This window comes from Ranitomeya imitator, chromosome 9 (assembly GCF_032444005.1).
Source record: "Ranitomeya imitator isolate aRanImi1 chromosome 9, aRanImi1.pri, whole genome shotgun sequence".
Classification (NCBI taxonomy): domain Eukaryota; kingdom Metazoa; phylum Chordata; class Amphibia; order Anura; family Dendrobatidae; genus Ranitomeya; species Ranitomeya imitator.
This window is the reverse complement of record NC_091290.1, coordinates 12,160,441-12,179,578: the sequence shown is the minus strand read 5'-3', so window position 1 is coordinate 12,179,578 and position 19,138 is coordinate 12,160,441. Positions and strand designations below refer to the sequence as shown.

General features: G+C 44.6%; 1 protein-coding gene across 10 annotated transcripts in view; it reads left to right on the top strand.

Moving 5' to 3' along the window:
* Positions 1–19,138, top strand: part of SHANK2 (SH3 and multiple ankyrin repeat domains 2) — a 528,042-nt gene that overhangs the window by 167,267 nt on the left and 341,637 nt on the right. For 9 of the 10 annotated variants that reach the window (XM_069738610.1, XM_069738617.1, XM_069738616.1 and 6 more), the window contains one exon: positions 17,921–17,987. In XM_069738610.1, the coding sequence (XP_069594711.1) occupies positions 17,921–17,987 (67 nt within the window). Of the gene's footprint in view, positions 1–5,742; positions 5,861–17,920; positions 17,988–19,138 lie in introns of those variants that run through there. The other variant, XM_069738619.1, reaches the window with a different exon arrangement.

Below are 19,138 nucleotides of genomic sequence, written 5' to 3'. Positions count from 1 at the left end.
TTCTGAACAAAAAAACAACGAAAATTTGGCCCTTAAATCAAAGTCGTGTCACACAAAATAGTTATTAAATAGCATTTCCCACATGTCTGCTTTACATCAGCACAATTTTGGAAACATAAATTTTTTTTTAAGGGCGTTATAAGGGTTAAAAGTTGACCAGCGATATCTAATTTTTCCAACACAATTTACAAAACCATTTTTTTGGGGATCACCTCACACTGGAAGTGAGTTTGAGGGCTCAATATGACAGAAAAGACCCAAATGTGACACCATTCTAAAAACTTCACCCCTCATAGTGTGCAAAGCCACACTCAAGTTTATTAACCCTTCACGTGCTGCACAAGAACTAAATCAATGTGGAAGGGAAAAATTCACATTTTACCTTTTTTTTTTTTTTTTTTTTTTACAAAAAATTTACTTTGCACCCAAACTTTTTTTTATTTTCATAAGGATATCTATATATATAATTGTCTAAGGGGTACTTCCGTCTTTCTGTCCTTCTGTCTTTCTGTAACGGAAATCCCGCGTCGCTGATTGGTCTCGCCAGCTGCCTGTCATGGCTTCCACGACCAATCAGTGACGGGCACAGTCCAATTAGTCCCTCCCTACTCCCCGCAGTCAGTGCCCGCTCCATACTCCCCTCCAGTCAGCACTCACACAGGGTTAATGCCAGCGGTAACGGGCCGCATTATACCACGGGTAACGCACTCCGTTATCGCTGCTATTAACCCTGTGTGTCCCCAACTTTTTACTATTGATTCTGCCTATGCAGCATAAATAGTAAAAAAATGTAATTTTAAAAATAATTAAAAAAGCAAAAAACCTGCTATTCTCACCCTCCGTAGTCCGCTGAGCTGCACGCGGCTGCCGCCGTCTTCCGTTCCCAGAGATGCATTGCTAAATTACACAGAAGACTTAGCGGTCTCGCGAGATCGCTAAGTCATGTGGGTAATTTCGCAATGCATCCTGGGAACGGAAGATGGCGGCAGCCGCGCGCGCTTTGCTGGATTGGATCCCGGCGGGTGAGTATAGAACTATTTTTTATTTTTTTTAACACGGATATGGTGCCCACACTGCTATATACTACGTGGGCTGTGTTATATACCGCATGGCTGCTATATATTACCTGGCCTGTGTTACATACTATGTGGGCTGTGTTAAGTACTACGTGGGCTGTGCTATATATTATGAGGCCAGTGTTATGTACTGCGTGGGCTGTGCTATATATTACGTGGCCAGTGTTATATACTGCGTGAGCTGGGCTATATATTACGTGGCCAGTGTTATATACTGCGTGGGCTGTGTTATATACTACATCGCCTGTGTTATATACTGCGTGGCTGCTATATACTGCGTGGGCTGTGTTATATAGTACGTGAGCTGTGTTATATACTGTTTGGGCTGTGTTATATACTGTGTGGCCTGTATTAACGCATCGGGTATTCTACAATATGTATGTATATAGCAGTCACATAGTATATAGCACAGGCCACGTAGTATTTGTCTGCTATATACTACATGGCTCCTATATACTGCGTGGCCTATGCTATATACTATGTGGCTGCTATATACAAACATAAATACATATTCTAGAATACCCGATGCGTTAGAATCGGGCCACCATCTAGTTAGGAGATAATGGACCACAAAATTTGTTGTGAAATTTCTCCTGAGTACGCCGATACCCCGTATATGTGGGAAAGCCACTGTTTGGGTGCAAGGCAGGGCTCAGAAGGGAGAAAGCACCGTTTGACTTTTTGAACGCAAAATTGTCTGGAATCAATGGCGGCCGCCATGTTGCGTTGAAGACCCCTCGATGTACCTAAACAGTGGAAACCCCCCCAATTTTAACTCCAACCTTAACACAGCCCTAAACCCAGCACACCCCTATCCCTAACCACAACCTGAACACCAGCCTAACCCCAGCACCACAACCGTAACCCCAGCACCACAACCGTAACCCCAACACCACAATCATAACCCCAACACCACAACCGTAACCACAACATCACAACTGTAACCCCAACACCACCCTAACCCCAGCACCACAACCGTAACCCAGCACCACAACCGTAACCCCAGCACCACAATCATAACCCCAACACCACAACCGTAACCCCAACACCACAACCATAACCCCAACATCACAACCGTAACCCCAGCACCACAACCGTAACCCCAGCACCACAACCGTAACCCCAACACCACAATCATAACCCCAACACCACAACCGTAACCCCAACATCACAACTGTAACCCCAACACCACCCTAACCCCAGCACCACAACCGTAACCCAGCACCACAACCGTAACCCCAGCACCACAATCATAACCCCAACACCACAACCGTAACCCCAACACCACAACCATAACCCCAACATCACAACCGTAACCCCAGTACCACAACCGTAACCCCAGCACCACAACCGTAACCCCAACACCACAACCATAACCCCATCACTACAACCGTAACCCCAACATCACAACAGTAACCCCAACATCACAACCGTAACCCCAACATCACAACCGTAACCCCAACATCACAACCGTAACCCCAACACCACAACCGTAACCCCAACACCACAACCGTAACCCCAACACCACAACCATAACCCCAACATCACAACCGTAACCCCAACATCACAACCGTAACCCCAACACCACAACCGTAACCCCAACACCACAACCGTAACCCCAACACCACAACCGTAACCCCAACACCACAACCGTAACCCCAACACCACAAGCAGGGCCGGACTGGCCATCTGGCAATTCTGGCAAATGCGAGAAGGGTCGTGGTCGTGGGTCGCCTTGACTGCTACGTTGTTAGCAGAATTGGTGTTCTCAAGTCACCCATACTGAGCAGCCACGGGTATCATTAGAAATATTGGTGTTGTAGTAAATCTTGCTTGCCTCCATCCAGGGTAATATTAGTAATATATCCCATCTGGTGCTTGGGGATGGCTTGTGCCTGTGTGACGTCAAATGCCAGGGCTGAATTTCAGCCCCAGTCCGTATCTGACCACAAGTGTAACCCCAAAACCACAAGTGTAACCCCAGCTCCACAACCGTAACCCCAACACTACCCTAGACCCAACCCTAACCCTAACTGCAAAGAATAGAAAAAAATACATTTTTTTTATTTTATTATTTTTTACCTAACTAAGGGGGTGACAAAGGAGGGGTTTGATTTACTCTTTTTTCTTCTTTCCTTTTGATCACTGTGAAGCTTCTGTTTTTTTTTCCTTTTATAAGGATTCCTATCCTCTGGTAACTTTTGAAAAGGAGCAGAAAACTCCATTAGGTAATTGACTCCTGCTCTGGTTTTGATTTCATTGTTTCGCCTGTTGTTTGCCTGATTAATGTGCCTCCTCTCCCGGATTCTGGCCTGTTTGTTTTTCAAACACTTCTCTTGGATTTTGAGTTTGCCATTGTTTAGTAATTCTCTGGTTGCTCTTAGGCTACGTTCAGACTAGCGTTGTGCGCCGCTGCGTCGGCGACGCAACGCACGCAAAAACGCGGCACAACGCACGCAAAAACGCTGCGTTTTGCGACGCGTGCGTCGTTTTTTGCCGAAAATCGGACGCAAGAAAAATGCAACTTGTTGCGTTTTCTTGGTCCGACGCTTGCGGCAAAAAAGACGCATGCGTCGCAAAACGCAACAAACAAAAACGCATGCGTCCCCCATGTTAAACATAGGGGCGCATGACGCGTGCGTCGCCGCTGCGTCGCCCGACGCAAACCCTACGCACACTAGCACAACGCTAGTCTGAACGTAGCCTTATTTGGCTTGCGGCACCAGTCAGCGACAACTTTGCAGAAACATCGTGGAGGACACTGCAGTCAAGTCTAGATTTAAAAGGAGCTGCTGGAGATGGCAGTGTAGAAAGTTTGTTCTCCAGAATCTGTCCTGGACTATGGCAAAGAACGGACTGTCTCCCAGCACTTCCCTGCAGGTATCCTGCCAACATCTACAGTCCTGGCATTTTTTGCATTGCTATATACAATGCTCAGATCTTGATGAACAAAAGATTCAAGTTTGAAATCTTTCATGAGATAAATTGTGTAATTTGTTGTCAACCGTCCTTGGAAACCAATATCATCAACCAAGTGAGAGTTGGATCCAAATAACCCTGAAATTCAAAGTGAAAATATTTAATCTCAGACAGATCCAATTTGCCAGAATTTCATCACAACGACTTAGAATGTGACTCACTATTGTGTATGCATCTCTGACAATGTCTGGGCATGCTCTTGAAGAGACCCCAGATGGTGTCCTGGGGGGATCTCATTACAGAGCTGCAGAAGGACATGGGTGGCTCCTCTTCGGTCTGTGACACGACGTGGCAGCATCTGATGCACTGATACACAGAGTCCTATAGATTATCATTTGGATTCAAGTCTGGGAAAAGTAAGAGCCATTCAGTGGCATTAATACCTGCATCTTCCATGATCTGAGTCCACGCTGGAGCCAGAAAGGCCAGACAATACCCTACACCAGGAGAGACCCCCAGCCCACTCCACCAGTGTAAGGTCTGACCGTGGGTCTGAGGATTACAGCAGTCACGACACCATTGGTTATGATATGGATATGCCTCCCAGACCATCATTATCCCACCGCTAAACCATGCTGGATGATGGATCATGTTGGATGACCTTCTCCAGACTGTGATCCTGCCCTGATGTGGGAAGGTATCGAAGCATTAGTGGTGGACCTGACAATCCTGGTGTCTTCTGGCAAATGTCACTCGAGCTGCATCGTACTGTGTTTTGTGCCCAGGTCCGACTACTTGGCATGTAACAGTATAGACATGAGTTGCCAGTGGAGGTCATTTTGTAGGGCTCTGGCAGTGCTCCTCCTGTTCTTCCTCGCATTAAGGATCAGATCTCTGTCCTGGTACTGGGTTGTTGCCCTATATGGCTTTTCTCGTGTTAGTATTTGCTCCATGAGACTGTGTAGAACAGGGGTGTCAAACTGCATTCCTCGAGGGCTGTGAACAGGTCATGTTTTCAGAATTTCCTTGTACTGCACAGGTGATAATTTAATCACCAACTCATTATTTGTGTAGGTGATTAAATTATCACCTGTGCAGTGCAAGGAAATCCTGAAAACATGACCTGTTTGCAGCCCTCAAGGAATGCAGTTTGACACCCCTGGTGTAGAAGACGTGACAAACCTTCCACAAAGGAGCAGGACGACCTGTGCCGCCTGGATGGGCTGCAGATATCGCCTCATGCTAACAGAAGTGCTAAGGTCACTAGCAAAACCATAGAGCAATCAGTCAGGAAGGATAATGAGAGCGCAACCGTCGGCGGCCACCACCTGCAAAATGAGTCCCCGATGTCACTTATTTGCAGGTGATGCCGATTCTGAATCTTTTTTTGCGTCCTAATTGGACAGATTGATATCCCGGAAGTTTCATTGACTTGTCTCGATGTACAAACGTTTACAGAATTGTTTTGAGCCCTGAACTAAGCTGAGACTTGAGGTCAGATGAATGAACATCTGTCGTCCACTACTTAATATATCGAAGCCGAGCAGCAGCATCCGCCCTGATATTACATACGACGCTGACCATACCTGACATGTAAGAACTATATTAAGACTATTGTCAAAGCACAGATGGAATAATGATTCATATTTGGAGGAGCCACACATTAAGATCTAAGACATGGTTGCTAAGAGACTTTTTTTTTTTTTTTTTTTTAAATAAGTAAGCAGGCCATTATTGGCAGATCATTGAATTGCTGCACAGAAGCATAGCATCTAGCATATATTTCGGAGGAGGATACTGGAGGCAGGGAATATAGTGTGAGAAGAGATGAGCACTCTCAGCCAGGACGAGGAGAAGAGCTGAAGGTAATAACCACCTGAAAACTGCATTTGTCCGTGTGTCATTCTTGGGGAAAGATCTGGCTTACCTGGACAACTATTTCTATACATGTATATTCATCTGGTGACGGAGGGGAATCGCCTGTCCCCTTAACCCTTGTTGTGCTGTCAAGTAAAACACTGAAGGCATAACACTGCAGACCTCCAATGCATTAGTTCAGGAGAGCTGCAAAGACGACTACAGCTCTCAACATTTGGAGAGCCATAGGTTGTATCTAACTTATGACTTCTCCAAGGGAGATAGTTACGTGACCGTAGTATTAGGGTTAATATATTAGCTGTGATTATTTCAGCTGCTTTAGATGCATTTTAAATGGATTTTGTCCGTGATACATTTTTAGCAAATAAAGTGGCAATTAAATGAAAGCTTGTTACAGATGATATGAACAAGTGATATGACTGCATTAGTGCGGGTTCTGCAGTGATTTTCTGCATTCTGGTAGCCGTTTGCCATCAGCTTCATGTATGCTGGGAGTTACGCAATGTGTGGGCTGCAGGGTTTTTCTTTTCTACCCGATTTGCTGCATGTAGGATGGAGGAATTCTCAGCAGAAACGCTGGATTCACTGTAAAAATATATTGTGCCAGTGTATGATAATTGTGAAAGTCCACAAAGGAGAAATGTAATGTAGTAGTGGACATTTGTATCAATATTGCACCTAATTAGGCAGTATTAGAATGTTTAGACCTGGGAGGATGAATGACACATCTGTGCAATTTCTCTAAATCTGCAAAAGTAAAAATCTGTGATCTGCAGACATTTTAAACTATACATTAAAGGGTATTATGTGATACCACTCACTTTTGCGTCAGCGGGTACTACTGATGTCGTGTTCCTTTGGACGCTTATCTGGTGCACGTCCGGCAGGTATTGTACACCTCTCCTGTTAATGAGGGTGCACACACAATATCTGCTTAATAGCCAGAGGACACTGTAACAGTAGCTGCTCACTTTTCCCAAAATGACAAATAGAGGGGCTGGATAGCCCCTTCTAAGATTAAGAAAAAATAATCTTTACATTTTTTTCTAATAACCGTGCATTGCTCTATTCCTCCTTTATTCCTCCTGCATATTACTGTGTAAATTGACAACTGGAAGGGGTTGTTCGCCTTGTCAATGGGAAGCGCTGCGGAATATGTTGGCGCTATATAAATAAAAATTATTATTATTATATTATTATTATGTGTCCAATACTATGGGATGTGTCCCTCAATAGCCCGATACTATGGGGTGTGTCCCTCAATAGACCGATACTATGGGGTGTGTCCCTCAATAGTCCGATACTATGGGGTGTGTCCCTCAATAGCCCGATACTATGGGGTGTGTCCCTCAATAGCCCGATACTATGGGGTGTGTCCCTCAATAGTCTGATACTATGGGGTGTGTTCCTCAATAGTCCGATACTATGGGGTGTGTCCCTCAATAGACCGATACTATGGGGTGTGTCCCTCAATAGTCTGATACTATGGGGTGTGTTCCTCAATTGTCCGATACTATGGGGTGTGTCCCTCAATAGTCCGATACTATGGGGTGTGTCCCTCAATAGTCCGATACTATGGGGTGTGTCCCTCAATAGTCCGATACTATGGGGTGTGTCCCTCAATAGCCCGATACTATGGGGTGTGTCCCTCAATAGTCTGATACTATGGGGTCTGTTCCTCAATTGTCCGATACTATGGGGTCTGTCCCTCAATAGTCCGATACTATGGAGTGTGTCCCTCAGTAGTCCGATACTATGGAGTGTGTTCCTCAATAGTCCGATACTATGGGGTGTGTCCCTCAATAGTTCGATACTATGGGGTGTGTCCCTCAATAGTCCGATACTATGGGGTGTGTTCCTCAATAGTCCGATACTATGGGGTCTGTCCCTCAATAGTCCGATACTATGGGGTGTGTCCCTCAATAGTCTGATACTATGGGGTGTGTCCTTCAATAGTCCGATACTATGGAGTGTGTCCCTCAATAGTCCGATACTATGGATTGTGTCCCTCAGTAGTCCGATACTATGGGGTGTGTCCCTCAGTAGTCCGATACTATGGGGTGTGTCCCTCAGTAGTCCGATACTATGGGGTGTGTCCCTCAGTAGTCCGATACTATGGGGTGTGTCCCTCAGTAGTCCGATACTATGGGGTGTGTCCCTCAATAGTCCGATACTATCCAATCAGTGGAATGGTAACACTCAGTTGGCTATCTGCAGGTAATTTATTGATTTTCAGGAGGAATAACAAAGGACCAGCTCAGAGTTATAATAAAAGATATATATAAACTATATTTTTTAATGAAGAACACGTGTAGTAAAAATAGACATTAATCGCCTCTATAGTTGCGTTATGCATAGATTCAGTTGGGAGGGTTGCAAGCTTGGATCTTAGGCTACGTTCACATTTGCGTTGTTGGGCACAGCGTCGTCGACGCATACCGACGCATGCGTCATGCGCCCCTATCTTTAACATGGGGGGGGGGGGAGGGGCGCATGGACATGCGCCCGTATGCGTTGTACTGCGTTTTACGACGCATGCGTCACATAGACGCACAAGACAGGGCGCAGAGGACGCTACTTGTAGCGTTTTCCCTGCGCCAAATTTCCTGATCTGTAGGATCTTATGATAACGCATGCGTCGCAAAACGCTGCGTTGTGTACATGCGTTGTTGGTTGCGTTGCGTCGCACCGCCGACGCTGCGGCCAACAACGCAAATGTGACTGTAGCCTTATACAATTTCTCTACAGGACCTTATTAGAAATCCACAATGTGGAGCCTCACTTTATTTACTGCAAAAGTTTCATGACATGGCAGACCACAAGTTGGTTTCTTTAAGATTTTTTTTAAGAATCATTGGAAAAAACAAAAACAAAAAGAAAACTAGGTGCACAACGGTACCAGCGTAGGCTACAAATCACGGTTTTTTGGTGTCATCATTTTTGGTGTTGCAGATTATTTGCTGCAGAAATGCCACGTGGGATGTGACCTGTGTGCACATAACATCCGGCTCACATAATTTTGGTCTCGTACAATTTATGGGCCAGAGCAGTGCATGTAGATAGCAGGCAGCTCCTGCATCCATAGCGTCCGCTGTACAGACGAGCGCACAGAGCTCAGTCATATCTGGAAAGTCCAGCGCTGGCATAGAACTTGGCCTTAGATTAACATCCATCTATAACACTGTGAAAAATGCCAACAAAAGCAGCATGAAACGTCTGTGTGCAAATCTTCCCTAGTGAGCGCAAAAATGGAGGATTTCATGTGCCGCTTCTGCAGAGATCTGAATTACAGCTGTATTCCATTGCTGGTAGTATCTCTCCGAATATAATTTTACATTATATTGCATACACAGTTATCTCTCTATAAGAGACAAAAACACCTATCGGCATGTTTCTGGAGAGTAATAGAAAACGGGGAAATCTCATGTGTGGACAGGAAAAATCTAGATTTGTGGTCCCTTGTCAGGCTGGAATCAAGGAACTTTGGTCTCTTGTCTTCATTACTGATGAAAAGGCCACCAGAAAATCCTTAAGGCCTCATTTACACAAGTCTATGTCACAGCCCATGTATGGACCGCAATGTCCAGATTGACCACGGGTCTCCTGACCTGAACTTACAGCCTCATATCAGTCTATAAGGCTGTAGACTCAGGTCTGGAGTCCTGCAGTCAGTCTGTCCAGACATTACGGTCCCTATAGGGACTGTGAAATCTGCTTGTGTGAACTCGGTCTTACTGTTAGGCACACGTCATATAAGGTTATGTGCATATGGAGGTTTTTGAGGAGTCTTTTGTTGTTGGTCCGCTTCCCAAATCACCTGAAAAATTGCTCATGAGACACTTGGAAGACTCTTACTCATTTCTGTTGTAAAATCACTCGTGTTCAGTGTTGTGAGTGTTTTTTTCCCCCCCCGCTTACTATTTTGAAAACCGTAGTGGTAAGAAAAGGAGAATGTGCGTCCGATTTCTTTCAAACTAGACAGTGTCCAGTCTCAAGGCTTCAGAAAAACTTTTCCAAAACTATTCAAAACTTCTACAGGAATTGAAAAACTCCAAACACTTCCCAAAGAAGGAGCGTTTCCTGAAGTGGTTTAACTTGTCGTTTTTGACCTCCACAGAAAGCTCCGTGTGCACATCTAATTAAGTCTTCAGGTTGAGTTCGGTGAGGTACGGTTTTTCCCCCCAGGAACATCGCTGCAAAACATTTTACATTTCTTTTAATTAAATAGTTGTACCTCTTTAATGTGGAAAAAATATCCTGAAGTCATAGAATTCATTAGTGAGCTGATAATAAGCTAAGAAATTCTCTGTTACCTCTGCGCTTGTCCAAAAGCAACAGTGAAAGGGGGTTTATTTTATCTGATTTAGATAAGTTCAGTGCCATTAGGTGGTATAACTGCGACCCTCCAGTGTCCTCTACAAAACCATGGACAGCTCCTCGTTATGGTGGAGGACTCGACTAGTGATGTGAAGGTTTTCTCAGGGCTGGCGAAAATGCCAGAGAAACCTCAGGAAAATTAGACAAGCGACTGACTAGACCACTGTAGCTCGAGGGCACAAATACACTTTTTTGTCAGGTCTTGCTTTCCCCCAGATGCCTAGAAATCATCTACAGCCTCTTAGGCGAACAGATGAAAAGAAATTCTATTTGCATTGATTTACAACGGCTCAGCGGCTTGCATTGGTAGTTACATCCACTTATGGTGGCTCGGTAGTTAGCGCTGATACTTGCATTCATTTATGGTGGCTCAGTGGTTAGCATTGGTAGTTACATCCACTTATGGTGGCTCGGTAGTTAGCGCTGATACTTGCATTCATTTATGGTGGCTCAGTGGTTAGCATTGGTAGTTACATCCACTTATGGTGGCTCGGTAGTTAGCACTGATACTTGCATTCATTTACGGTGGCTCAGGGGTTAGCATTGACGTTTCCACCTCTGGGATACTGGGTTCCAATCCGACCAAGGACACTATTTGCCTGGGGTTTGTATTTTTTCCTTGTGTTTGTGTTGTATTGGTATTTAGATTGACAGTATTGGCAATCCCCGTACATCGCTGTGCAACGTGTTAATGCTACATAAGCTAATAATAAAAACATTAATTTGCTACAAACAAGAATAAAGCTATTTATCGCTCTATTAAATAAACAGGAGCGGCTCCAAAACCAGGACATTACATTAAATCATTAGTGGACAGATTTTACAATGTAATATTGTGGGTTTTCGGTAGCTCGAGGTAATTTAATTTCTGGTGAAATAATGACATGCATCTGCTAAACCGTCATTTGTAATCACCTCCGTGCAGGGGCGAAACCGCAAGAGCATCGCTCTCCCTTTACAGGGAACACATTTAGTGGTTGTAATGTAAGCCGGTTATTATGATTGTGAGATAAATGGTCCTGGTGATTGATTGGCGTCTTTATATCCCGGCATCAGCGCCTGTAAGAGGAGCCGGCCTTCAGGTGGTATTCCCCAGTCATTAGAATGGTCGGAGCAGCTTTCACTTCATAAATCTGTGTCGCACGGTTTTCTGATTTGATCAATACTGTATTATATGATGGGGTGTGAGCGCCGATTCTTTTCTATAGAGCTCCTTTTCCTCTCTGGAAACACTTGATTTTTCTATATTTTTTTATTTTTATTTTTTAGCAATTTGAAGGCCGAGATTTGCAGAGCTTTAGGTTCCTATCATAATCATCCTTCATCTGACACAGGTCCAAATATCTGTTTTCTGTCGTAACCAAAAGCAATACGCCACATTCTTCCATTTCTTCCTCCACTCGGTGGTGTCACGGCAGCATGTGCCCGCCTTGGATCATTTTCTCATCGGTCTCCTTTGGTTTCTCACAGTCATCTCCTGGACATCTGCGACGACAGTGGTGAACATGTGCTGTCTTTTTTTTCCCCCGTGAACGATGCTGTTTATTGCTGGAATGGGAAAGTCTGAACATTATCCAACATACCGTAAGTCCTTTGTTTCTGTGGACGAGCCTGCGTGTACATTGGCCATGTTGGACTACCACTGCACTAAGACCTTACCCTGCACATCCTAGCTGATCGATAAGCCGCCTTTTGCACATTTGTAAGCTACATAGCAAACTTTGCTCTTGCAAATCAAATATATTCAGGAACCTGAAGGACGCTAATGAACAATTTCAAGGAACACTCAAGAGTTTTCCTTTGATTATATTCATTAGGTCCTAAGTATGTAATTACCAGCAAATGGATGCAATCACTATCCCTAAAGTGCAAAAATCTGTGTGCACGCTGTGCTGCTGCTGCAAATCTTTGTAGGTCCAGAAATTCATCATACGCAACCACTACTGTTTGCACACCCCATTTATAATAGGCCTTTTGCATAGGAAATAAATCTTCATAAACCACCAGGAGAGAAGTAAGTCGGCGATCAGTGTGTAAATGGTTCCTAGCAGCTGTTTGTTCGCAGCATTTAGCGTTGTCAGGCCATTGCATTCTGCTGCCGCAGACGTGGGTTCGCGGAGACGTCTCGTTATCCCTTGATTCGGTGCGTTCATCCAGCGTGGCTGCTTCTTGAAGTCTTGATTAGCACTTGTGGGACGTTACAATGGGAAGATGTCATGTGGATGTCAAACCGCATAACAGGACTGAAAGGGAAACGGCGCCGATTCGACATCAAGTTGACAAAACATTGCTGCTATGAAATGAAATGTGTAAAATAATAAGAAAACAATCACTGGTGAATAGAAGGCTTTGCGTCAATATCTTGGTACATACTCCATCCAATATTTTTCTAATTACCAATATCAGGAGATTTTAAAAACATTGTCCCTCCCTCCCTCACTCTGCACGGGGTCTTTCAAGTGCCGCTTCATCTTGATAATTGTCTAAACTGCATCGTGATTAGCTGGCGGTACAGTATTCATCTACATAAGAAGTCTCCAGACCACCAGGGATGTTATTATTACCCACTCCACTGCTCTAGACCAGAGGTCCCCAACTCCAGTCCTCAAGGCCCACCAACATGTCATGTTTTCAGGATTTCCTTAGTCTTGCCCAGGTAATAATTGCATCACCTGTGCAATGCAAAGGAAATCCTGAAAACATGACCTGTTGGTGGGCCTTGAGGACTGGAGTTGGGGACCTCTGCTCTAGACCACCAATGACTTCATTGCCCTAGCCCACCAGGCTTGTTGACATTACCCCCTCCTTGTTCACATCTTTAGCCATCAAAGGATGTTACTATCAATCTGCAGTGCCCTAGACCACCAGGGAATTGATGTCGGTATTACCTTCTTTATGTTCGTAGCCCACAAGTGATGCTACTGTCGATACGTACACTTTTATAGGCCAACAGGGATGTAGCTATTAACAACTTTAATTGCCTAGTATATAAGAGATGTTACTATCAACCCATGCTCTGTCCTAGACCACCAGGGATGTTATTCTTAACTCCTTTACCTCTCTACTTTACTTTCTACCCCTGCAGTATCCCAGGGATTTGTGGATTATTAATCTATATACTTTCTTAGCCCTCAAGAAATGTTACCTTTTTACTTTTTATTTTAATTCTCTAGCCCACTAGGGATGTTATAATCAACTTTTTCTTTAGCCCACAAGGAATGTTATTGGCCTCCCCCGCATTGTTCTAGTTCACCAGATACAATGTTATTTGCTTCTTCAGTGTCCTAGCTAAGCAGTTAATAACCCATCAGAAGCCCAAAATTGGCATGGATGTTATAACCAGACTCGGACTGGCCCACAGGAGAACAGGTGAATCCTCCGGCGGGCAACCACCCTCTTACAGTTAGGTCCATATATATTTGGACAGAATCAACATTTTTATAATTTTTGTTCTAGACATTACCACAATGAATTTTAAACAAAACAATTCAGATGCAGTTGAAGTTCAGACTTTCAGCTTTCATTTGAGGGTATCCACATTAAAATTGGATGAAGGGTTTAGGAGTTTCAGCTCCTTAACATGTGCCACCCTGTTTTTAAAGGGAACAAAAGTAATTGAACAATTGACTTCAAGGCTATTTCATGGACAGGTGTGGGCAATCCCTTCGTTATGTCATTCTCAATTAAGCAGATAAAAGGCCTGGAGTTGATTTGAGGTGTGGTGCTTGGATTTGGAAGGTTTTGCTGTGAAGTAAACATGCGGTAAAGGAGCTCTCCATGCAGGTGAAACAAGCCATCCTGAAGCTGCGAAAGCAGAAAAAAAAAACATCCGAGAAATTGCTACAATATTAGGAGTGGCAAAATCTACAGTTTGATACATCTTGAGAAAGAAAGAAAGCGCTGGTGAACTCATCAATGCAAAAAGACCTGGGCGCCCACGGAAGACAACAGTGGTGGATGATCGCAGAATAATCTCCATGGTGAAGAGAAACCCCTTCACAACAGCCAACCAAGTGACCAACGCTCTCCAGGAGGTCGGCGTATCAATATCCAAATCTACCATAAAGAGAAGACTGCATGAAAGTAAATACAGAGGGTTCACTGAACGGTGCAAGCCACTCATAAGCATCAAGAATAAAAAGGCTAAAAAACATCTAAAAAAGTAGCACAGTTCTGGAAGAACATTCTTTGGACAGATGAAACCAAGATCAACCTCTACCAGAGTGATGGAAAGAGAAAAGTATGGCGAAGGCGTGGTACAGCTCATGATCCAAAGCATGCCACATCATCTGTAAAACATGGCGGAGGCAGTGTGATGGCGCGGGCATGCATGGCTGCCAGTGGCGCTGGGTCACTAGTGTTTATTGATGATGTGACACAGGACAGAAGAATGAATTCTGAGGTATTCAGAGCCGCCATACTGTGTGCTCAGATCCAGCCATATGCAGCCAAACTGATTGGTCGTCATTTCATACTACAGATGGACAATGACCCAAAACATAAAGCCAAAGCAACCAGGAGTTTATTAAAGCAAAGAAATGGAATATTCTTGAATGGCCAAGTCAGTCACCTGATCTCAGCCCAATTGTGCAGCATTTCACTTGTTATAGACTAAACTTCAGACAGAAAGGCTCATGAACAAACAGCAACTGAAAACCACTGTAGTGAAGGCCTGGCCGAGCATCAAAAGGGAGGAAACAGCGTCTGGTGATGGCCATGAGTTCAAGACTTCAGGCAGTCGTTGCCAACAAAGGGTTTTCAACCAAGTACTAAAAATGAACATTTTATTTAAAATTATTGAATCTGTCCAATTACCGTATATACTCGAGTATAAGCCGACCCCCCTAATTTTGCCACAAAAAACTGGGAAAACTTATTGACTCGAGTATAAGCCTAGGGTAGAAAATGCAGCATTTACCGGTGAATTTCAAAAATAAAAATAGATGCTCCATACCGTTCATTATTGCCCCATAGATGCTCCATATACAACTGTGCTATATAGAATGCTCTGCACCGTTGATTATGGCCCCATAGATGCTCCTTAGAATGCTGTGCCATATATGCTCTGCACCTTTGATTATGGCCCCATAGATGCTCCTTATAATGCTGTGCCCCATATATGCTCTGCACCTTTATGGCCCCATAGGTGCTCCTTATAATGCTGTGCCCCATATATGCTCTGCACCTTTATGGCCCCATAGGTGCTCCTTATAATGCTGTGCCCCATATATGCTCTGCACCTTTATGGCCCCATAGGTGCTCCTTATAATGCTGTGCCCCATATATGCTCTGCACCTTTATGGCCCCATAGGTGCTCCTTATAATGCTGTGCCCCATATATGCTCTGCACCTTTATGGCCCCATAGGTGCTCCTTATAATGCTGTGCCCCATATATGCTCTGCACCTTTATGGCCCCATAGGTGCTCCTTAGAATGCTGTGCCCCATATATGCTCTGCACCTTTATGGCCCCATAGGTGCTCCTTATAATGCTGTGCCCCATATATGCTCTGCACTTTTATGGCCCCATAGATGCTCCTTATAATGCTGTGCCCCATATATGCTCTACACCTTTATGGCCCCATAGGTGCTCCTTATAATGCTGTGCCCCTTATATGCTCTGCACCTTTATGGCCCCATAGATGCTCCTTATAATGCTGTGCCCCATATATGCTCTGCACCTTTATGGCCCCATAGGTGCTCCTTATAATGCTGTGCCCCATATATGCTCTGCACCTTTATGGCCCCATAGGTGCTCCTTATAATGCTGTGCCCCATATATGCTCTGCACCTTTATGGCCCCATAGATGCTCCTTATAATGCTGTGCCCCTTATATGCTCTGCACCTTTATGGCCCCATAGGTGCTCCTTATAATGCTGTGCCCCTTATATGCTCTGCACCTTTATGGCCCCATAGGTGCTCCTTAGAATGCTGCTGGTGCTGCCATAAAAAAAAAAAAATCACATACTCACCTCTCTTCTCAGGACGCCGGCGCTTTCAATAATTACCTGCTCCTCTGCGGCTCCGTCTCCAGCACTGACGCTCAGCAGAGGGCGCGCACTGACTATGTCACAGCGCCCTCTAACCTGAGCGTCACTGCTAGAGGACGCTGCAGACGGAGCCGGAGCGAGGAGCAGGTAATTATAGCGCTGCGCTCCCCTTACCTGCTGCGGCGCGGTCCCTGCAGTCCCTGGCTTCTCCGGCGCTGCAGCTTCTTCCTGTAATTGAGCGGTCACATGGCACCGATCATTTACAGCAATGAATATGTGGCTCCTCCCCTATGGGGGTGGAGCTGCCTATTCATTTCTGTAATGAGCGGTGCCATGTGACCGCTCAGTGCAGGAAGAATCTGCAGCGCCGGAGAAGCCAGGGACTGCAGGGACCGCGCTGGGAGCAGGTAAGTATGATTACACAGCCCCCGCTCTCCCTCCCCTGCTGACACCCGGGTATATGACTCGAGTATAAGCCGAGAGGGGGACTTTCAGCCCAAAAAAATGGGCTGAAAATCTCGGCTTATACTCGAGTATATACGGTACTTTTGGTCCCTTTAAAAACAGGGTGGCACATGTTAAGGAGCTGAAACTCCTAAACCCTTCATCCAATTTTAATGTGGATACGCTCAAATGAAAGCTGAAAGTCTGAACTGCAACGTAATCTGAATTGTTTTGTTTAAAATTCATTGTGGTGATGTCTATAACCAAAATTAGAAAAATGTTGTCTCTGTCCAAATATATATGGACCTAACTGTATATGAGCAGTACTTGGCACAATACACTTGATCCACTATGTACAGAGAAAGATAGCATCTTATTTATTAACAATCAACCCAGTTTATTGCTATAGAAATTTGTGAATGAGGGTAAAGTCATATATGCATAGAGCTGAAAAGTGGGGCCCTGGAGATTTTATTTATTTATTTATATATTTATTTGTTTATTTATTTATGGAGTTGATGTTACTGATGGGCCCTTGGCACCCCAGTCTGACACTGGTTACCACTACCCACTACACTACCAGGAATATTACCCATCGAAGCAAGTGAAATAAGAATTTGAGGAACTGACCCAAAAGTCATTGAAAGGGATTGAAGGGTAAAACGAACGCCACCTTCTTCTGCCCCAGCACCATAGTGAGCGGCCTAGGAGTGCCACCGCTTACAAGGATTGTCACCCAGCAAACAGATTAAATCATGTAATCCTCTGTTATGGCATAGCAGATGGCAAATTTGGGATGCAGGAGGTCCAGCCGGCACCCACCGGAGTGGTAATGGTCACTTTATAAAAAAAAAAAAAAGAACTAAAAAACAGGAATTGCCCTCAGTATGACAGCAGATAAAGCCGATCTGTTTGCATGTGTGGACGATGATATACAATTATAATTATCTTTTTCCCAGGGGTTATTTAGCTCTCATCAGCAGATAACTCATGCTCAGCACCTTTCCAAATGGTTTATTTAATAGCAGAGCGATGGAGCAGAGGGGAGCGGTGCAGCGGGAGCCGGGCTGCGGCATCTGCTGCCAGTAAGCCCGAGCACAGCTGCCCGACTGCTGCAGGTACAGCTGCTGAGTGCGCGCTCCGCTTCTCGCTCCAGAACTGATCATTCATTTTTTACTTGTTACAGGAGCCGTTGTGTCTATTACCAGTGAATGACGTGGCATTTTCTCTTTGCAGGTTGCTATAATAGCCGGGAATTTTGAGCTTGCCGAGTTTATAAAAAACCACAAAGAAACTGATATCGGTAAGTAGTCACAAATGGAAACTGATGCATTTCGAATACTTTGCGTAACGTATTGGGACACTGGATCCATCTTTGTTTGTGCTCACCAGGCTTTAATGTCTTCATAAAAAGGAGTGTAGTGTATCAGCGAGTTTTGTAGCCGGACAGTAAGGCTGGGGCGACATGGCGGCTTTGGCCATGACACAGGTCACGCGGCCCAAAATCGCTATATATGTTGTTGCATCGTAATGCACGTAAATGGGGTCGCAACATGACAGTCAATCTGCAAAAGTTAAAGACAGTTTTTTTTTTTTTCACGACTTGTCTGTCATTGTCAGCACTTTGCAACGTCATTCACTCGCACCAAGCTGAAATGTAGCAGTGAAAGTCAAAGTTAGAAAGGAATGGAAGGACATATACATCTCCTGACAAATCCACTTCCATCAAAACCTGCGTGTGATTCCAGGCGGCACTCATTGCATTGAACCCGGGTGGATAATTCATCGTGCTCCTTGCAATTTGCTGTTCAGAGAACTCCCATCATCGCTTGACACATACGACACACAGCAGCAATTTTCAGACAAGTCGTGCGACAGAAAACATCTGTGCAGCTTGCCTGTGACTTGTTGTTCTGTTTTAAAGCTGTGACTTTGCTACAAAGAATGTACAAAAATCTGTTAATGTTGCTCTCACATGTGTCTTGCATTGAAGTGTATGGCAACTTGAGTTGTGTGCGACTTCTAACAAGCGCCAAAAAGTCAATCCCGTTTGGAAACATGCTACTCTGTTCCAGTAGAGCGCAATGCAACACCGCGATTCCCGTCACCAAGTAGCCCTAGCCTAAATTGGGTAGAGTTATGTGTCCCTGCACAGCGGGAATGATTAATCTCTGGATCAGTGGTTATTCCAAAGGCTGGGACGCACAGATAGTAATGGAGCATTCCAGCAATGCAGTTACATTATATGGTGGGAATACCTCTTACACCTTTTTCATTTAATAAAATGTTCACCAGCGATATTCTTTATCACGAGGGGCACAGGACTGAATTAATTTGTCGGCATAGTAAACATCTAGTACAAGCTAAGCCTGTGTAGAAGAAACCTACTCCTTACCCTGAATCCTACCATGTCCTACGCTGCACACCTTCTCCAGAGTAATGGAGCACCTGTTG